This window comes from Seriola lalandi, unplaced genomic scaffold, assembly GCF_002814215.2.
Source record: "Seriola lalandi dorsalis isolate HSWRI2012SDOR001 ecotype SW California unplaced genomic scaffold, Sedor1 jcf7180002054390, whole genome shotgun sequence".
NCBI classification, from domain to species: Eukaryota; Metazoa; Chordata; class Actinopteri; order Carangiformes; family Carangidae; genus Seriola; species Seriola lalandi.
Genome location: NW_019524943.1, coordinates 397,723 through 415,038, shown reverse-complemented (window position 1 = coordinate 415,038; position 17,316 = coordinate 397,723). Strand labels below are relative to the sequence as shown.

The 17,316-nt window shown below is 37.9% G+C and overlaps 1 protein-coding gene across 3 annotated transcripts; it reads left to right on the top strand.

Moving 5' to 3' along the window:
• The first annotated feature begins 227 nt into the window (after positions 1–227).
• On the top strand, positions 228–11,920 carry LOC111657279 (cell adhesion molecule CEACAM5-like). 3 transcript variants are annotated; one of them, XM_087174869.1, is made up of 13 exons: positions 228–390; positions 1,665–1,774; positions 2,614–2,863; positions 3,418–3,693; positions 4,046–4,312; positions 4,824–5,099; positions 5,286–5,552; positions 6,642–6,890; positions 7,015–7,281; positions 7,670–7,769; positions 8,280–8,320; positions 8,427–8,464; positions 9,664–11,920. In XM_087174869.1, exons 1-13 carry the CDS (start codon positions 345–347, stop codon positions 9,841–9,843), a joined length of 2,367 nt encoding a protein of 788 aa, XP_087030995.1. In that variant the 5' UTR covers positions 228–344; the 3' UTR covers positions 9,844–11,920. The 3 variants fall into 3 exon arrangements, with proteins under 3 accessions (XP_087030995.1, XP_023265144.1, XP_023265147.1); XM_023409376.2 differs by having other exon boundaries at positions 229–390; positions 8,424–8,464; XM_023409379.2 differs by lacking the exons at positions 4,824–5,099; positions 5,286–5,552 and having other exon boundaries at positions 231–390; positions 8,424–8,464.
• Positions 11,921–17,316: the final 5,396 nt, after the last annotated feature.

Sequence of the window (17,316 nt, the reverse complement as noted above, 5' to 3'; positions counted from 1 at the left end):
GAGATCATCTTTTGACTCACTAAACATTCAGTGGTTTATTCATACTGTGGCTAATCAGTAAAATATGCCGTTAATTAAAACAATGTCACTCCCAGGTTTTGTCTTGGTAATTTAACATGATGCTTCCTTTCATCAGATCACTTGCACAAACTCATTTTCACCACAAGAGGGAGACATCTTGCGGGTTTGACCATAGCCCTGAAGGGGTGTAGATTCAGTGGGTTGCTCTCATCATGCAAACAGTTTACACTGCAACACGTAGGTAAAGGTTCATGAGTCATTTATTAGGACAGTCTCAGTCTGATGGCGTTTTTCTCACCTGCACGTCTCAGGGAGAGTGACCAATGGATATATTAATTTTACTGTACATTGTCTCTGTGGCCTTTACAGGTAAGAATCTCAAATTTAAGAGCTTTGACATGTTCAGTAGTCCTTGTTTGTCAAAATTTGTTGTTTGTTCTTTAAGAAAACTCACACTATCCTTCGGTTGATGGCCAAGGAGTGTGGCTAATGATTAAGACTAAACTAAACATAAACACATAACATGGCAACAAGAGTGAACGCTGGCGCAACTTGCTGCCGCTGCTCGCCGGTAACCTAACTTTTTAACTTTTAATATTTTTTTTTCAACTTTTCAGAAGTTTTGACTTATTTTATAGTTTCTATAAACCTAATCGGACCTTGTAATTGCCTTCATTTGGAATATTTCTACGATCTACTGGCACTACGTCCGTGTGAGTCTTAACTAGCCTACCGTTAGCTCATCTGTTCTGTTCCGGCTTGAGCCTCACTTGACGTTTATTTGGTGAACACTGCCTGAGTTCTCGTCCACAATGTGGACGGTAGGACATACATCTTGTCCGTATGTGTCTGGCTCTTTCTACTGCCCGTCCACCTGCCAGTGCTGGTGATGCTTCAGTGCCCGGCTGGTTGCGAGCTGTTTTGGTCCCACTCCAACCATCATTGCTGCTGTCTACTGTCACTTTTGTATTGTTTTTATTTTTATATTTCATTTTTATTGTTGTTAATTAATTCTTAATATGTTTTTAATCTCAATTTGTGTAACTGTGTACGGTGTCCTTGAGTGCCAAGAAAGGCGCCTTTAAATAAAATGTATTATTATTATTATTATTATTAAACTCACAAAACCATGAGTAGCCAACAGGCAGTGTGCTCTACATGCCACCAGTCCAAACCTTAGAACCACTATAACTGAAACAATCACAAAACTGCTTCAGCTGTTTAGCAGTTTTCATGACAATCTAATAATCTAGAAAGGTTGGGTACAACTGGAAAATGTCTCAAGTCTTCTTGAAACCAATGGGAGCATACAGCCTGTGGCTGATGACAAACTTTCCATAATCCACAGTCATTTTTTGTGTTTTAAGTAGTTTATATTTTACATGTAGACTCTCTCAACAATACTATAGTAACCATTGGCCAATATTACAAATTATTCATTACAATCTTTCTTAATGAAGACTGTAATTGCCTCCTCCAGGTTTGTCTGGAGGAGAAAACCTGTCCTCTGGCAATTCCACAGTCCTCATTTATCATCAGCAGGCTTTATACAGATACTGTTTCTCTGCTTCCTTTCCTTGCCTCCTTTCCTACTTTAGAAAAAAGGAAACAACAGACATTTTTCCTCTTTCTCTTTCTTCTAGGTGTGACTGGTCAGCAAGTGGATGTGGAGCCAGAGGTGTTTTCGTATCCTGGCCAGACAGTTCATCTACGCTGTGCCCTCATTAATGCCGCTGGGAATGAGCTCACACAGGTCAGATACACACAGCTGCAGTTTTTTTTTCTGATTACTTCTTTATACCACCATACTCATACTTTGTGATTTGAAATTCTATGAAAAGTGTCTGTTACATCCTGAAATTTCGTTCATTGCTGACTTGACACGATATAAATCTTTGAGATAGCTTGGGACTACAATTTACTTTCACATCTGAAGTGAACAGAGATTGGTCATTAAGTGAATATAAATGTAATATGTGACTAAACAAATGGGTATTTTCCTTTAAAATAAAGTATTTGTCAATTATGCATCAATCTGATTCTGCAGGTGCGTGAAACCTGTGAAACAGCTGGATAAGAGCAATTCATGCATTCAAAATACACATTAAATGATGTCCATGTGCTTTGTTTATTTGGCACATTCATTTAACAAATCATAGCCCACAGAAATAATCCTGAGGCTAGTAATAGTTTTTATCACATTTAGACTTAACGTTTTATTACTCCAAACAAACAATTCTAAGCTCCATTTTTTCTTTACGGGATTGAATACGATGATGGGACAATTCTTAGTCTCATCTCAGTGAAGTAGGAAGTGCACAATTCTGTTCCTATTCTTGGTTCCATGAAGAGCAGCTAAGAGAGAGAGAGAGAGAGAGAGTACTACTGAAAAACTCACATCCATATTCATACCTGTGCCACTTATTTGATTGTAATGCTGTGTACGCTGCCCTGTAGAGTTTACAGCAAAAATGTGGATGTCTCAAAACACTCTCCAGTGTCACTTATCAATGCCATTAAGAATGAGGCCTATTGTTTTTCTCAGTCACTGTACACATGCTAACCACTGACCCTGTGCCTCCTCCACCACAGGTCACATGGAGCTACGAGCCGAAGGAAGGGAACAGGATCAACATCGCTGTGTTTCGCCCCAACAATGATCCCCACTACCTCGACTCACCTGTGAAGGGCAGGGTCAGCTTCTCACCCAGTCCCCCAAACCTGGACAGCCCTTCCATCCAGATTAGTGATGTTAGGATGACTGATGAGGGGAACTACATCTGCTCAATTTCTACCTTCCCAGCTGGCAACAAGGAGGGCACCACCTCTCTGATCATGCTAAGTAGGTCACTAACATAATGTACATACTGTGTTTATAGTGTTTAAAGGTGACATTGGCCACCACCATCAAGAACTGACTGAGGATACCATATAGTTCAATGAATGTCTCTGGGACACAGTGTGAAAACAATGAAAGTAAATTGGAAGTGTATTTTACACACTTCCCATACAGTATATAGCTTAATGATATTGCAGAAGGTGTTTGATCTTATGAGCTTTGAGCTGATGACAGTGAAATAATTTAAGGTTAACATTGTTTTGACCCCTGTTGTTGATTTGAGGATTTCCCTTTCTGTTATATCATTGTGTTTGTGCATAGTGGGATCAAACAATAAGTTTGTTATTGCTGCTCTCTTTTTTATTTATTTCTTTATTTCTTTAGGCACAGCAGGAGCAAATAAAAACCTTAAACATCAGCCATGACTGCTCATCATGGCATGTTAGATGGAATTAATTCTTCATCACTGTAGTGATATTATTCGTTATTGTCTGCCTCTTTATTTCATGATGGCAACTAGAGTAGAAAAAAAAAAACATTGTGTTTTTCAACCACAGAGCGAGTCTCCAATGTAACAGTAACTGCCAGCAGCACAGACCTGGTGGAGTTCAGCTCTGTCAGTCTGTTCTGCTCCTCCTCTGGATCCTCCCTCTCTTTCCTCTGGCTGAACGGCAGCTCTGAGGTTACAGCCAGTGACAGAGTTCAGCTCACTGATGGAAACACCACTCTCACTATAGTCAGTGTGACCCGCTATGACCAGGGACCATTCATGTGTCATGTGTTCAATCCGTTCAGTAATGACACCAGTGCTCCAGTAAACCTCTCCATCAGCTGTGAGTTACTAACCTGCATGCTCAGTCTTTTATCTGACAACATCTGTATGTAACATATAAACACATCACTTTAACTTAATTGACTCCAGTACAAAACCACCACAAACATCATAGTGTCTGTTAAATCATTGTACAGTCAGTTTCATTGAGAAACTTCTGCTCTATTGCTTTGCTTTGCACAGTTTTGTTTTTCTATTGTGTTTGATATATAACAATGTCGCTGTGCATACTAATCAATTATAAGACCTCAGTATGAATCACAGTACATGCTGTATGCCTTTCTATTTTTCATGCAACTAACATTACATCTCGTGATTCTTCTGTTGTTTTTTTTCTTTTTACCTACATTCAGTCGGCCCAGAAAATATCAATTTAACAAAATCCCCGTCACAGGATTACTATGTGGAAGGGTCAGACATCAGCCTAATGTGCTCAGCTGTCTCCAGACCCGCTGCACTGTTTAACTGGTTCCTGAATAGAGTCCCGCTGTCTGATACTGGACCAGAGCTCAGACTTATAAACATTAAGGAGGATCAGAGTGGGAACTACAGTTGTCAGGCCTTTAACAACAAAACTATGAGAAATGAAACATCTCAACCTTCCGTCATCTCTGTCCTAAGTAAGTTTGAGTAAAAGGTTTTCTACATATAAATATTGATAAAAATGGGATTTAAACACGTAGGTGTGATAGTACCATATAAGAACTTCTTAAATATAAAAATGTTGTATGAAGCATTTGTGGAACAAAAAGTGCATGCATTCACTGGCAATCAAGATACTTAACTATACTCATACCAAATCCCCCCCTCACGCGGCCAAGAGCTTAGGAATTTTTGTTAAAGCAGATAATTAACAACAGTTATCAGTTAACAGTTATCTAGTCTATATTGCCAACCCCATCCCATATGATATGCAATGATTGGTAATGTGACTGTTACTCACTGAGAATATCAGGCTATCACATAATAATAACTGACAATTTATTTCAGTAATTGGAGTAAATTAGCCAAAATAAAAATATAAGACACAGAGCCAATCAACCAAAAACCCTACATTGCTTCCCTCGACTGAAACATGTTCCCTGTTGTGAGCAGTGGCAAGTGTAAAACCACTTTGTTTATCACCCACAGCACGAGTCTCCAATGTAATAGTAACTGCCAACAGCACAGACCTGGTGGAGTTCAGCTCTGTCAGTCTGTCCTGCTCCTCCTCTGGATCCTCCCTCTCTTTCCTCTGGCTGAACGGCAGCTCTGAGGTTACAGCCAGTGACAGAGTTCAGCTCACTGATGGAAACACCACTCTCACTATAGTCAGTGTGACCCGCTATGACCAGGGACCATTCAGGTGTCATGTGTTCAATCCCTTCAGTAATGGCACCAGTGCTCCAATAAACCTTTCCATAAGCTGTGAGTTAATAACCTACATGTGCATACTCTTTATCCAAGCCACTTTAAAGCTGCAACTTTATACTGAGGCTTCACAATAAGCTTAGGTACATGTATTTTAACACCTTCTAGCTGCTAACATAATTTTTTTGTGCTTTTTCTTTTTTTTCTTGTTGGTTTTTACTCCCCATATGCTGCACCCCGCAGATGGCCCAGAAAACATTAACCTGACACTGTGTCCATCACAAGAATACTATGTGGAAGGGTCAGACATCAGTTTGATGTGCTCAGCTGTCTCCAGACCTTCTCCCCTGTTTCAGTGGTTTCTGAATAGAGTCCCACTGTCTGATACTGGACCAGAGCTCAGACTTATAAACATTCAGGAAAGTCAGAGTGGGAACTACAGCTGTCAGGCTTTTAACAACAAAACTCTGAGTAATCAAACATCCCAGCCCTCAGTTGTCTCTGTGCTGGGTAAGTTGAATTTTAAGAGGTTTTGTGAATATAGTATTGATATGCGTCTGAGAGATGGCACTCATCTGTCCACCTGCATAATCTGCATTGAAGAAATGTGTACTCTATGCCTCAGTGTTTTGTGCTTGCTTGACCTTGCAGGCACAGCTGTGATTAGAAAATGTCATGTGAAAACATAACTCCACTTCCATGGTATACTTATTCTGGCCAATATTATAAAGTGGCTATAATCAATATTCTAATATTAACGGTGGATTATATGACTTCTTGTATGTGGAATGGCTCATTCATAGTGATAAACCATCAGAGAGTTAACACCTGTCATTGCAGTTGTCCAGAGCTGTGGACCTTTCTAGGGTCTTTAGGCTCGTTTTGGTTCACTGTCACAGCAACCACACAACCTGCTCACCACCAAAGAACGACAGACAAAGTTAGCGACCAACTGGTGAACATAGTGAAGCATTTAGCAGCTAAAGAGTTGGTGAAGACCAAATACAGAGCTAAAAAGAGAGTGAATATTGGACTTATCCTTAAGATGTGGGCAGAACCATGACTCCAAATGTTGCTTTGTATGTCCTGGACGAGTAACCTGAACGGACTTATGAACTTTAACAGTGATTATGTGTCAGTGTTGCGTTTACAGTTTGTTTCCTGCCTCCAAGTGGCCAAAAAATCTACTAAAAGGAAAACACGTTGCATTACGCTCCATTAATATTTGTGCTCAAAACTTTGAAACAATGACATTAGACTAAATGGAAAAAAAGTTATATTGGTAAAGGTGGCAACTTGAGAATCTTGTTGTTTTGATAAAACACTTTTATCCCATTATTCTGTTATATTCTGACCTTGGAGTAAAGTCAGTGTCATGTATTCCACTCATATCAATGATATGGCTGGAGTATAGGTTGTTAAAAATGTTAAATGGTAGAATAACCCATGAATTTGGACTCATGGGTTATTCCCCTCGCAAAGATGAACTGTTCTCAAGTTCCTTTAAATCTATTTACTCAGTCAACTCTCAGTGACTCGGCTAGTTTTGTTCCTGTTTTCATATTTCTCTCACAAAATCCTTTATCTTTTGTCCAACAGAGCCAATAGTGAATGCCTCTGTCACATCATCACCAAACCAGCCAGTTGAGGGAAACTCTGTCAAGTTAACCTGTGAGGCTGCTGGCTCAGTCTTTGCCAGAAAGTGGATGAAGGATGGTGCAGATCTGATCCAGACTGGCAGAGTGCTGTCTTTTCAGTCTCTAAAGAAAACAGACAGTGGGAAATATTCCTGTAACATCAGCAACCCTGTCAGCAGTGTTGAAGCTGAATACATCATGGTTGTTAACTGTAAGATGCTGTACAATGTCCATTTACTTTTCAGACATATGGTGGTAAAATGCAGAGGGCACTGAGGGAAATAACATGGTTTGTGCTACTGTAATATCACCACTAATCTCTCTCTCTCTTTCAGATGGACCAGAAAATGTTCAAATCAAAGGTCCAAGTACAATAAGTTTGAACGAGACCTTAACATTAACCTGCTCTGCTGAGTCCACACCAACTGCTAATTACACCTGGAAACTGAATGAGACGAAGATACTCAACAATTCTGCCGTGTTGACTAAACACATCACTGATCTTTCTGACAGCGGAGAGTACACCTGTGAAGCGATGAATAGAATAACTGAGAAAACATCATCTGCAGTACATGGACTGACTGTAACACAGTACCAGACAGGTACCAGACAGTGTTGACTGCACATATTGTTAATACTCTTGCATATTGCACTTAGCTTACATTATTATACCTCTGTTTGAAGAGTAGCAGGCTTCCTGAAGATTTACCTTACAGATCTTTTCTACTAGCTACACGGGGCAGATTTATTCGTATCAGACAACATTGCCTTGAAAAGCAAAACTCCATTTAACTGCCCTTTAGCAAAACATTCAAAGAATTTTTGCTTAAGCAACACAGTGCATTGACCAGTTTGTAATACCGTAGGTATTGGTATCTAGCCAAATATGATGTCACATAAAGGGAGGAATTATTAGACAGTTTTGAGATGGGACACTGTCTGTTTACAAAATGTGGTAAAATCATGTTCTTATCCCCTTTTTTATTTTAGTCCACCCAAGTTGTTCAACTGGTTGCATCGTTGGAATAGTAATCGCTTGTTGTGTCGTGATTGTAGTTTGTATTCTTCTGGTTCTTCTTTATATAAAAAAGTAAGTAGAAAACATACAACCAGATAGCCATTTTTTCTTTTGTGAACACTATATTAATTATATTAATTACATACATAATTAATAATAAATTACAATTAGGCCTACAGTAAAACGCAATTTTGAGAGTAGTGATAAAACTCAAACATCAACAAAAGGTTGACTCATGATTGTGATAAAATGCAAAGTCGCAGCACTATTTGAGAAAGAACTATATTATCCATGAATACATGGATATAGTGTATATGTTTTCTTCATATTATTTATTTACTTTCTTTTTGTCAAGCACTAAAAGGAGTTGTGCTGATGTCAAGCTTAATTTTTTCAGCTTTTGATGTTGTTTTACATTTATGACAATCAACAAACATAATCACAACAACTGATTTCATCTAATCAGATTAATCTTACACAAAGTTACTGAGTATCCATGCTCTTATTATTATGCTGCCAAAAGTCAGATAATGCATGTCTAAAGTAGCTATAATAGCAATGACTTGTTACCTTCCTAAACAGAAAGAAAAAATCCCCTAATAGAGACACCGGCACCAGAACAGGTAAGTTAATTACAAGTCTGTGTTTTATGTGTGTATTTATACTATATTATTTACTTGTTTGCGTGAATTCTTCGAAACACTGTTTATTCCTCATGTTTTAAAGCAGGTGAAGGCCAGAACAACGCAGCGTACTCAGGAAGTCAGGTAAAAGCCATCAGTGGGTTTGCATGCACTCAAGTAACCTTAGACAGATAATCATAAATCATGTTTACATGCCAAACTAAGTACTTTCATGATTCTCAGTCTGTGCGCCAACAAAACTGTTCAAACTAATTGCAGTATAGCTGTGATTACATGTGTATCTGCATTTGAATACATGTGGAAGACAAGTGGAGTACAGGAATAAATCAGTACCTCATCAGTAAATATTTGATGATCTAAGTTTATAATTAGATGGTTTTATCACACATAATGATCTGTGGGAATCAGTAACTAAATCTTTGTTCCCTTTTAGTAGCATATGGTTGTGAAAGTTACAATTCTGCAGTTCACACAAACCTCTATTATTGACATTAACAGCAGTAACAGTGGATAAACTAGTGTATGAAATTCTATGATGATGCTGTTAACAGAGCTAGTGTATGACTAGGTTTACATATGTAAGCAAATTAGGTTTAAAACAGGTGGGCTCTAAGAGAGCTTTTCATGTTGATACGTTTGCTTGTTTTTGGCAGTACCAACCAACTACCTGTTTGATATTGTAGCTGTAAATAGAAGTTAGATTTTATAGAATTTCAAACTGAGACGATGGGATTCTCTGAATTTTAAACCACACAGCTTTTCCCTCTTTCTTCAGCGGCTCAGCTTGTGAACAGGCAAGGCCCTGGGCCCCAGGCTGTTGGGGGGCCCCCAAGGGCTGACAAACTTTACTCCACAGTGTCTCACAATGCGGCTCCCTCCCACTTAAACAACCAATGCACAATTTGTAACATGTCAGAAGCAGTGTTGCCAATTATTTTCAGTAAAGGCTGCACATACAAGATTTTTTTCTAAAGACGATTAAACTTTTTAAAAAATGGCCTTATCTGGCTTTATAAAGTATAGGTTATTAACAAAGTGACAGCTTTGCAGTTATTTAGTTATTTATCTTTTTTATTGGTTTTTGTACCTATATTTGAGTTTTTATGTTTTTAAATTTTTATGTTCTTAATATTTATATTTTGAAAATTTTACTAACATGAATTGAACATTTGGAATAAAAAAAATGTTTAGATATCATACATTTAGTCTGATTATTTATTACATAATTGTGATGAACGCTAATTTGAAGGGGCCCCTTGCCATTTTTTTGCCTAGGGCCCCAACAGACTCTAGAATCACCACCGTCTTTATTTCTTTTCCAGGAGCTGAACTATGCAGACATCAGGTTTTTCCAGAACAAGAATGGTGGGACAGTCAATCTGGGGTTACAGAATAACACATCAGAATACGCTGAGGTCAGAGTGAACAACGGGCTTCCTGCAGTATCCTCCCCTCCTACCTATGATGCCCACATGCAGCGAAGGACAGCTCCTGCTCCTTAGTGTCGTGCTAATGCTGCAGAAACTTATGCCCAGGTCCACAAGAACTGATCACACTGGATGCAATGGATCAGCCAGTCACGTTAGACAAGGCCAGACGTAGCTAACGTGTTGTCAGAGTAACCTTCACCTCCCTCTCAGTTGTTTATGGAGGACTAATCTGGACTTGAGTTTACCAAGGCAAAGGACTTGAGTTAGTTAATAATCAACCACCTCTGACAGTTATTGCCATGACTGAGGTCAGAAGGAACAATGTTGCCCCATTCGTTTGCACTTTACAACATATAATAGCCTTCATTTCCTTTTTTTCAGCATTGTGTGTACAGTCGATGCAAACATCAGTTATGTGAAAATATTAATTTTGTTCATTTGATTCAGTTTTTGTTGAGAATAATGTTTGACACTGGTCTGCTGTAATATTTGACTCCACATGTATACTGTGTGATTGCAGATGAGATTCCAGTTTGCATCTTGTCGGTTATGAACGAATTCTTATATTTATTTAACATCTCAAAAAATGCTGTTTTTTTTGTTTTATTTTAAATGCAGTTAAACCAATGAATGTAATAATATAGAGTACATTTAGGTAATATCGGTCAGGACATGGATAATCCTTGACATCGATGGAGTTTGTTAATTTGTCGTTCAGAAAGATTTTTGTTATTAACATTTAAGTAATTATTACAGACTAATTTAATTCCATAATGATAGTTAAACTTAAGTTAAACTTTATTTATTATCTTTATCATTATCCCACCAACAGAGGCTCTACAGGCACAATAATCCAAAACACTACCATGCAAAAATAAGCAATAGCAAGGTATATCTCTGCACTCAGAGAAGAAACAATGGTTTATAACCAAAGTTAAAAGGATCTCCAAGAGACGTCCATTGGTTATTTTTATGGATATTTCAGGAGCAATATACTCCTTGATGCTTAAAGTCTGTCGAGCAGGCATGCGGAAACTGTGTCCTGCTTCAGGACAAGTTTACTGTAAGTGTCAGTAAAAGTTGACGTGATAAAATGATAAGCTTCTTTCTCGGTCAGTTTATCTAAAGGCCACAAAACAACAGGGAACTAATGTGCGAGTAGAAAAGAGCAGCTAGTTTACATAGCACATACAATTGTTGTATTGTAATTATTATACAAATTGAACTACACTGTATTTCTAAGGAATTCAATACAGTATGTTTGCACTGTCATTTAAAAAAAAGATTTCATTCATTAAGAAAGGACAACTTATGATGAGACAGCTATTTAATGCAACAAAAATGCATTTGGGTTTAGTTTAAATTCAAATTTTGATTTCAATAAATGGAGCCAGATACTGTTTGCAATGCTATGTGTCGTACCATTTCCAAAATAAATCATTTGCTGACTGGCAGTATTGTATCCTAGCAGGTGTTGATGTGGGTGTAGATGTCAAAAAATATATAATTAAATAGATGGATATAGATGGAATTAATAAATTCCACCACTCTAACCAAATACAGGTCAGACTGGTGTGCACCTTTTCAGTTGTACAGGTAATATCAGGGAACATGCAGACAGGTGTATGTTAAGAACGAGGCTTCAGTTAAAGGCAGAAAGTCATGTGTCTGCAGCCAGGCTCCACATTAACCCCATCAGATCAGTGCCTCCTGCTTTGTTTGACTGTGTTGTTTGACTAGCAATGTAGTAATCTACTGCTGATAAATTCTATCCACAAAGATCATGGTTTAGTCCGGCGCTGTATTGAAGCAGACTGTATACACTATTTCTGTTTGGGTTATTGTTGACTCTCTGTATAAAATAATGATTTGCTTTTAGCTCAGAACACATGAGACTCAGAAAAGGCTGTCTACCAGCTCCAGCTCTCGAACCTGAGCGTCCAGGTTTTCCATCCGCCATTAGTTACTCATTACTAAAGATCAAACTCCCTGCGAGTGATTCACACAGCTGAAGAATGTGTGATAAATGTTTGACCGGTTTGCCTTTTAGCCAAAGAAAGAAAGCAGTGAATGTATTCCTCAGGTTGCAGGTGTCGAATTTGTAATGATTTGATCACTTATTCAGAAGAATAAACTATTTTTTCAGTTACTGAATTGTGCAGCTCCATTGTGTTCCACTTCACTGGTTTTTTGTGCATTTGCATTTCCACACACAGCACAGTAGTCTCTTTCTCTTGTGCATGGAGGGCACTGCATCTGGTTCTACAGTAGCTTGCTGGGGGTGCTTGTTTTTATATTTGCAAAGTTCATGGTACATTTCGTGCACACATTGAGCATGCGAAGAGTCAGATGGACCAATAGTTTGTGGGTGTCTGTTTTTAAGATACCTACAGTAAATAATGAACTATAAATGCTGCAGTATATAGATGTGTCTTCCGCAACAAGGCAGTGGTCCTACCTCTATCTGCTAGGGTATAGTCAGTGTTTATGAGTAATAATCATCACATCGTTTGTTGTGTGTCTTTAAAATGCTAATAAAAAAAGAAGAAGTAAGAAGATCCTTGTTTTACTGTCTGTTTTAAATTGTTGTGTATTGGTCCATGCAAACAATTGGCTCTCATGCTTAAGAATAGAAAATACAGGAAGAAAGAGAAAGAGAAAGAAGAAGCTGTACAGTATGCAAAATGACATCCAATTCCAGGAATGACACTGCATCTAGAGTACAGCAATAAATTCAAAGGTCGTTAGGGGTAAATATATACAACATATTCAAATTTAATGAAAGTACTGTGCAATAAAAGTGCAATGAAAGCACTGCATTGATGAATGAATGCCACATATCATTGACTATGGTTTTCTTACTTTGTGCTCTTTGATGTCTTACTCAGAGTAAGATGTTAATGTCTTCCTCCTAAAAGACAGATCAGAGGTTTTCACCCATCAACCTTTACTGTTTGCCCTTGTTCAATCTTTTACCAGAGAGGCCCCACCTGTTTGGACACAGTATTTATTGACTTGTCTTAGTGAGTGATGCCCAGGAAGAGGATGACTCAACAATCACAAGGGATAATGAGCTTTCAGTGTAATAAAAACTCATCATTCCCAAAAGAAATGTTGCTATAATAGGACATTTTATTAGGCGTACAAGCGTCACACCTCTGAGGCCTGACAATGTCAGCAGAAATGAGAGTAGGAAAAAGGAAAAAGAAGGAAAATATAATGGTTTAGTAAGATATAAGAAAATGCTAGACTGCTTTATTACTATATCAATACCAGTTTCAAGGCCTGTTGATAGGCTGCTGTACTGATAAAACAATTCAGGTCATTCACTGTTTATCCTGCTTTATATAGAGGCTATCTAGAGGAGGAGTGGCCGACAGCTATTGAGAAACTGCTATAAGACAGTGACATCTAGCTCCAAAACTGTCTTTCAAAACTGTCCAGAACAGTGTAATTTCAGCACAGCTGTATCTTCTTGACTTGTCACTGTTTTCCCTGATTTGAAATAATCCATATTCACAGAATTAAAACAAACATTGTGTCAATCACCCCACAACTTGCAAAACTCACAAAAACGAACCTATAAGTTCATCATGAGGTAAACTGTGTTGTTAAACAGGATGAAGTTGGAAAATTTGGTTGTGAAACAAATAATGTAAAAAAGGAAGTACTGTAGATCTAGCTTAAACCGATAGTGGAGTCAGACATCGGAGACATTACCACGACACCTGCTGGAAGAACTGTGTTTTGCTGGTGGTACTGTTTGACAAAGGTCTGCAAAGTTATCAGAGATAAGCTGACAACACAGCTAAGATGTGGCACAAATACAGCAGCGGCACCTCTACAAGATAAAATATACAGTATATATTTTCAGGGGCAACACGCTGAAAGTAGTTATGAAGTTAGATATAACTCCTTAAAGCTAAGCACATCTTGCTGATTCACATACACACTGAGCAAAAAACCTCTGACATTAGTGTTCACACAGAGATGTATTACACAACCTTATCCCACCACAGCTCTCTTCAAAACCAGCAGTGATGCAAAAAGACACAGAACTAAAGACGTTAAAATATGACAAGAGAGGGGTTGCTTCTCTAAAATGTGTCCAAATGTTAAGGATTTTGTCTAGAAAACACAGGAGAAAAGAGTCTGTAGGGGAAATGATAGATGCTTCATTGGAAGGCACTGTTAACCCGACAACTTTCATTCATTATGTTTTGGTAGGAACCAAACGATAAAAAGAAAACACTGTGTCCATTATAGGCAGACAAAGACTAAATAGTCCTTTAAGGGCCACACGGTGAATGAGAGCGGGTTAACCTGGATATCATACAGTGAAACTGCAGTGCGCTGTCCTCAGCCCAGAAACAGGACTCTCTAGCAGTTTCTATTTCTATACCAGTTGCACAGTGATTAAAACTAACTGAGTACTTTTACACATTTACGATACTTTTTAAGGTACTAGTTATTAGTTACTTTTCAGGTTAAGATTTTACTTAAAAAGCCAAAGCTAAACATGATAAGTTTGAAAAATCTGACACAATGTTAATGATCAAACCGGTGGTTCCCACCTTTTTTGGCTTGTGAGCCCTTACAAAAACACAGTGTCTGGTTGGGTTCCTTGTCATGTTTCTGATGAGTTGTTAGCAAAAGAGTGATCACCCCCCTCAACTTTTCAGATTGTTTCAATTAAAGAAGTCAATATTTCATATAACAAACAATCATTCAGCACAAGATAAAGTAGTTAAAACTAGCTCAACCTCAAGTGACTGTCACACTCATGCATCAGTACTAACAATTTAATAATGTCATGTGTGATAAAAAAAAATGTTAGTCACAGGAATCACGTATGAGTTACACATAGTGTAGATGTTTTATCTCTGATGTGTGTGCTCCTTCTTTCCTTCATGATTTGGAAATCCTGTCTATCACATATCCTTTGTGACTTAACACTGTCCCATCTCTCAACCAGGCACTGGATCTGCTCTGCCATGATGACATCAGGTGACCCCCACGACCTGGTCTGGCACAAAGATGGACAGAAATAGATCCTGCATGAAAATATGCGGCTGCTGCAAAACAACCTCATCCTTCACCTTAACTCACTGCTGCCCTCTGGTGCCCATTAACACAGTGTGACACCTCTATATAACAAACGTTTCTAGCGTGTGCGATTTACTCACCTTTAATTATTTAAAGACAGAGGAATAGTCTAAGCAAAGAATTTGTATTTGTAGTTGTTGTTGATCCATGGAACATCAGCATCAGTGGACCTGGCGTTGCGTTTCCTAGCAGACTGACTCTGTTCACCTGCTTGACAACATGTACCTTAAATGTGGAATGTACTGTTAAATGCCCCATGGCAATCTATTTTTCAGTCCATGCAAATGAAGTTTGCATAAGTCTGCACCTGCATTGCAGAAAATCCAGCTGCTGGACTCTATGCCAAGGCCACCATAATGGTAGAAGTTAAATGTTCTGAACGCTCTTGTGTCTATTGTCACATGACTGACAAACTGTGATTCAAATCCAGTCTAATGAATTGTTCTGCCCTGTTTGTTATCTTCATCCTCATACAGACATTCCTCTCTCTGGCTCTGAGGCAGTGCAGCTCCATGGACTTTTTTCAGTGATCCTGATCCTGGGGCTGCTGCTCCTTTTTAATTCATAAAGCTGTTTGCTGTTTTATTCTTTAAGCTTTAGTACGCGTATTTTTCCTTGTACTTTATTTCTATTATACCTTTTATGACAGGAAAAAGTAAACGTAAACTTTATACACTGATAAACCTGTGTTCACCAAAATCTGCAAAGCAAATGGAACAATAATACAATAACAATAACAATAACAATAACAATAACAATAAAATTTTATAAGTTCCAGTTATTGTGTAAGATAATATGTGTTATAACATTTTGTGAGTCAGAGTTAACTTCCATTTGACAATAAACCTGGTGGTCCTTTTACATTATTTCTATGCAAATTTATGGTGTTGTTTTAACATGACATGAAGGTACACCACTAGAGCGGCAGTATTTTCACAGCACTAGAATAAGACCATTCACAGCTTATCGCCCACTGCATACACACAGTTATTATTAAGATATTGTGACATATTCATGACTGCTATTGAGAGTCCAGTGTTTCAACAATCAGCTTTAATCACGACACGTTGCTGAAATTCTGTGTTAAATTCTATCTAGTATAATTCAATGTATAACTAAGGTCTTTTATGGTCTGATAATGAGGCCCACTGGTGTTTCCTCCTCACCCCTCACAAGGTGGATCTAGCATCGTCACTTTGTTTGGCTTGAGGGTGACCTCTGACCTCAGCGTGGTAGTGATTCACTCGCATGCTGAAAAGAGGTTTTTGTGACATCACCTTCAGTCTAGAAAATAAAATGTGTGAACCCTGACTCATTTAAGACGGATGTGTTTTTAAAGCACCTGTGGTTAGTGACACCCCGACCTCGCTCTTACCTTTCTGAAACTGAACAAATGAGATAGATAAGAGAATCACACACAGCAAACAGATGAGGGAGACAGAGGCCTCTGGTTTGTTTTGTGTTTAGATTTGCCTTGTTTGATACTTCAATATTACCAATCCTCTTTGTGTGTTTTTCTGGATGTTATTTCTTACTATTATAAAACTGAATATATATTAGTTTTTAATTTAATTTAGTTTAGTTTGTTCTTCAGGATAATAATGTTACAATTAAGTCTAAGTGTAATAAAGTCTTAGGTTTAAGAGTCTTGTTTCAGTTGTTGTCCTTAAATACCAACGTCATAATGAATAAAATCATTCCATTAGAAATACATTGAATTTCCATATTTCCAAAAGTCATACCTTGACCTTGTCACTTTTTCATGACTTGTATCCATTGTGCTTTGTTTGTTTTCTTAAATACATTTGAATACAAATTTGCAACTATATTTTGCATGTGACCTGAGTGGCAAGTTTTAATTTAAACCAAAACAATGATATCAAGACTTTCTACATCATGGACTTGTTCTACAAACAAATATTTGCTCTACCTCACACAGTGACAAAAGACTTTTACCATATCTTTTGAATTATTTAAACTATTAATTTGGATGTGTGGAGCTTTGGGTAGTTTGGATTACTCTCCAAACTTTATTCATAACCAGTGGTGCAATGTAAGTAAGTACATTTACAGTAAGTAATAGTAAGTATTGTACTTGAATAAATGCACTGTTTTCAAATATTGTACTTTTCACTCAACTACAGTTATTTGAAAACCTTTGTTAGTGGTTACTTGACAAATTCAGATTATTAATAGAAAATATAATATATATGATATAATGTAATAGCTTAAGATGCCCATCAGCAGGCCTATATAAAGTATTAAATTAGCCCTACATTTACCAACTTCAACATTATTGGAACATCTGTTCTGTCATGCTGCTACTCCTTCTCACACTTACGGTGCATTGTATGCTCTAAAAATACCCTGGCCCGGTCATCAGTCTCACTTAATGTGCAGTGTGTCAGGTACATATAACACAGGTGTGCTCAGATACTG

Excerpts from the sequence above, each read along its gene's own strand:
- LOC111657279 (XM_023409376.2), top strand. The coding sequence starts at position 345 with ATGGATATATTAATTTTACTGTACATTGTCTCTGTGGCCTTTACAG. Across the intron at positions 3,694-4,045 it reads AGTAAACCTCTCCATCAGCT|TCGGCCCAGAAAATATCAAT; the intron begins GTGAGTTACTAA and ends ACCTACATTCAG. Across the intron at positions 7,282-7,669 it reads TGTAACACAGTACCAGACAG|TCCACCCAAGTTGTTCAACT; the intron begins GTACCAGACAGT and ends TTTTTATTTTAG.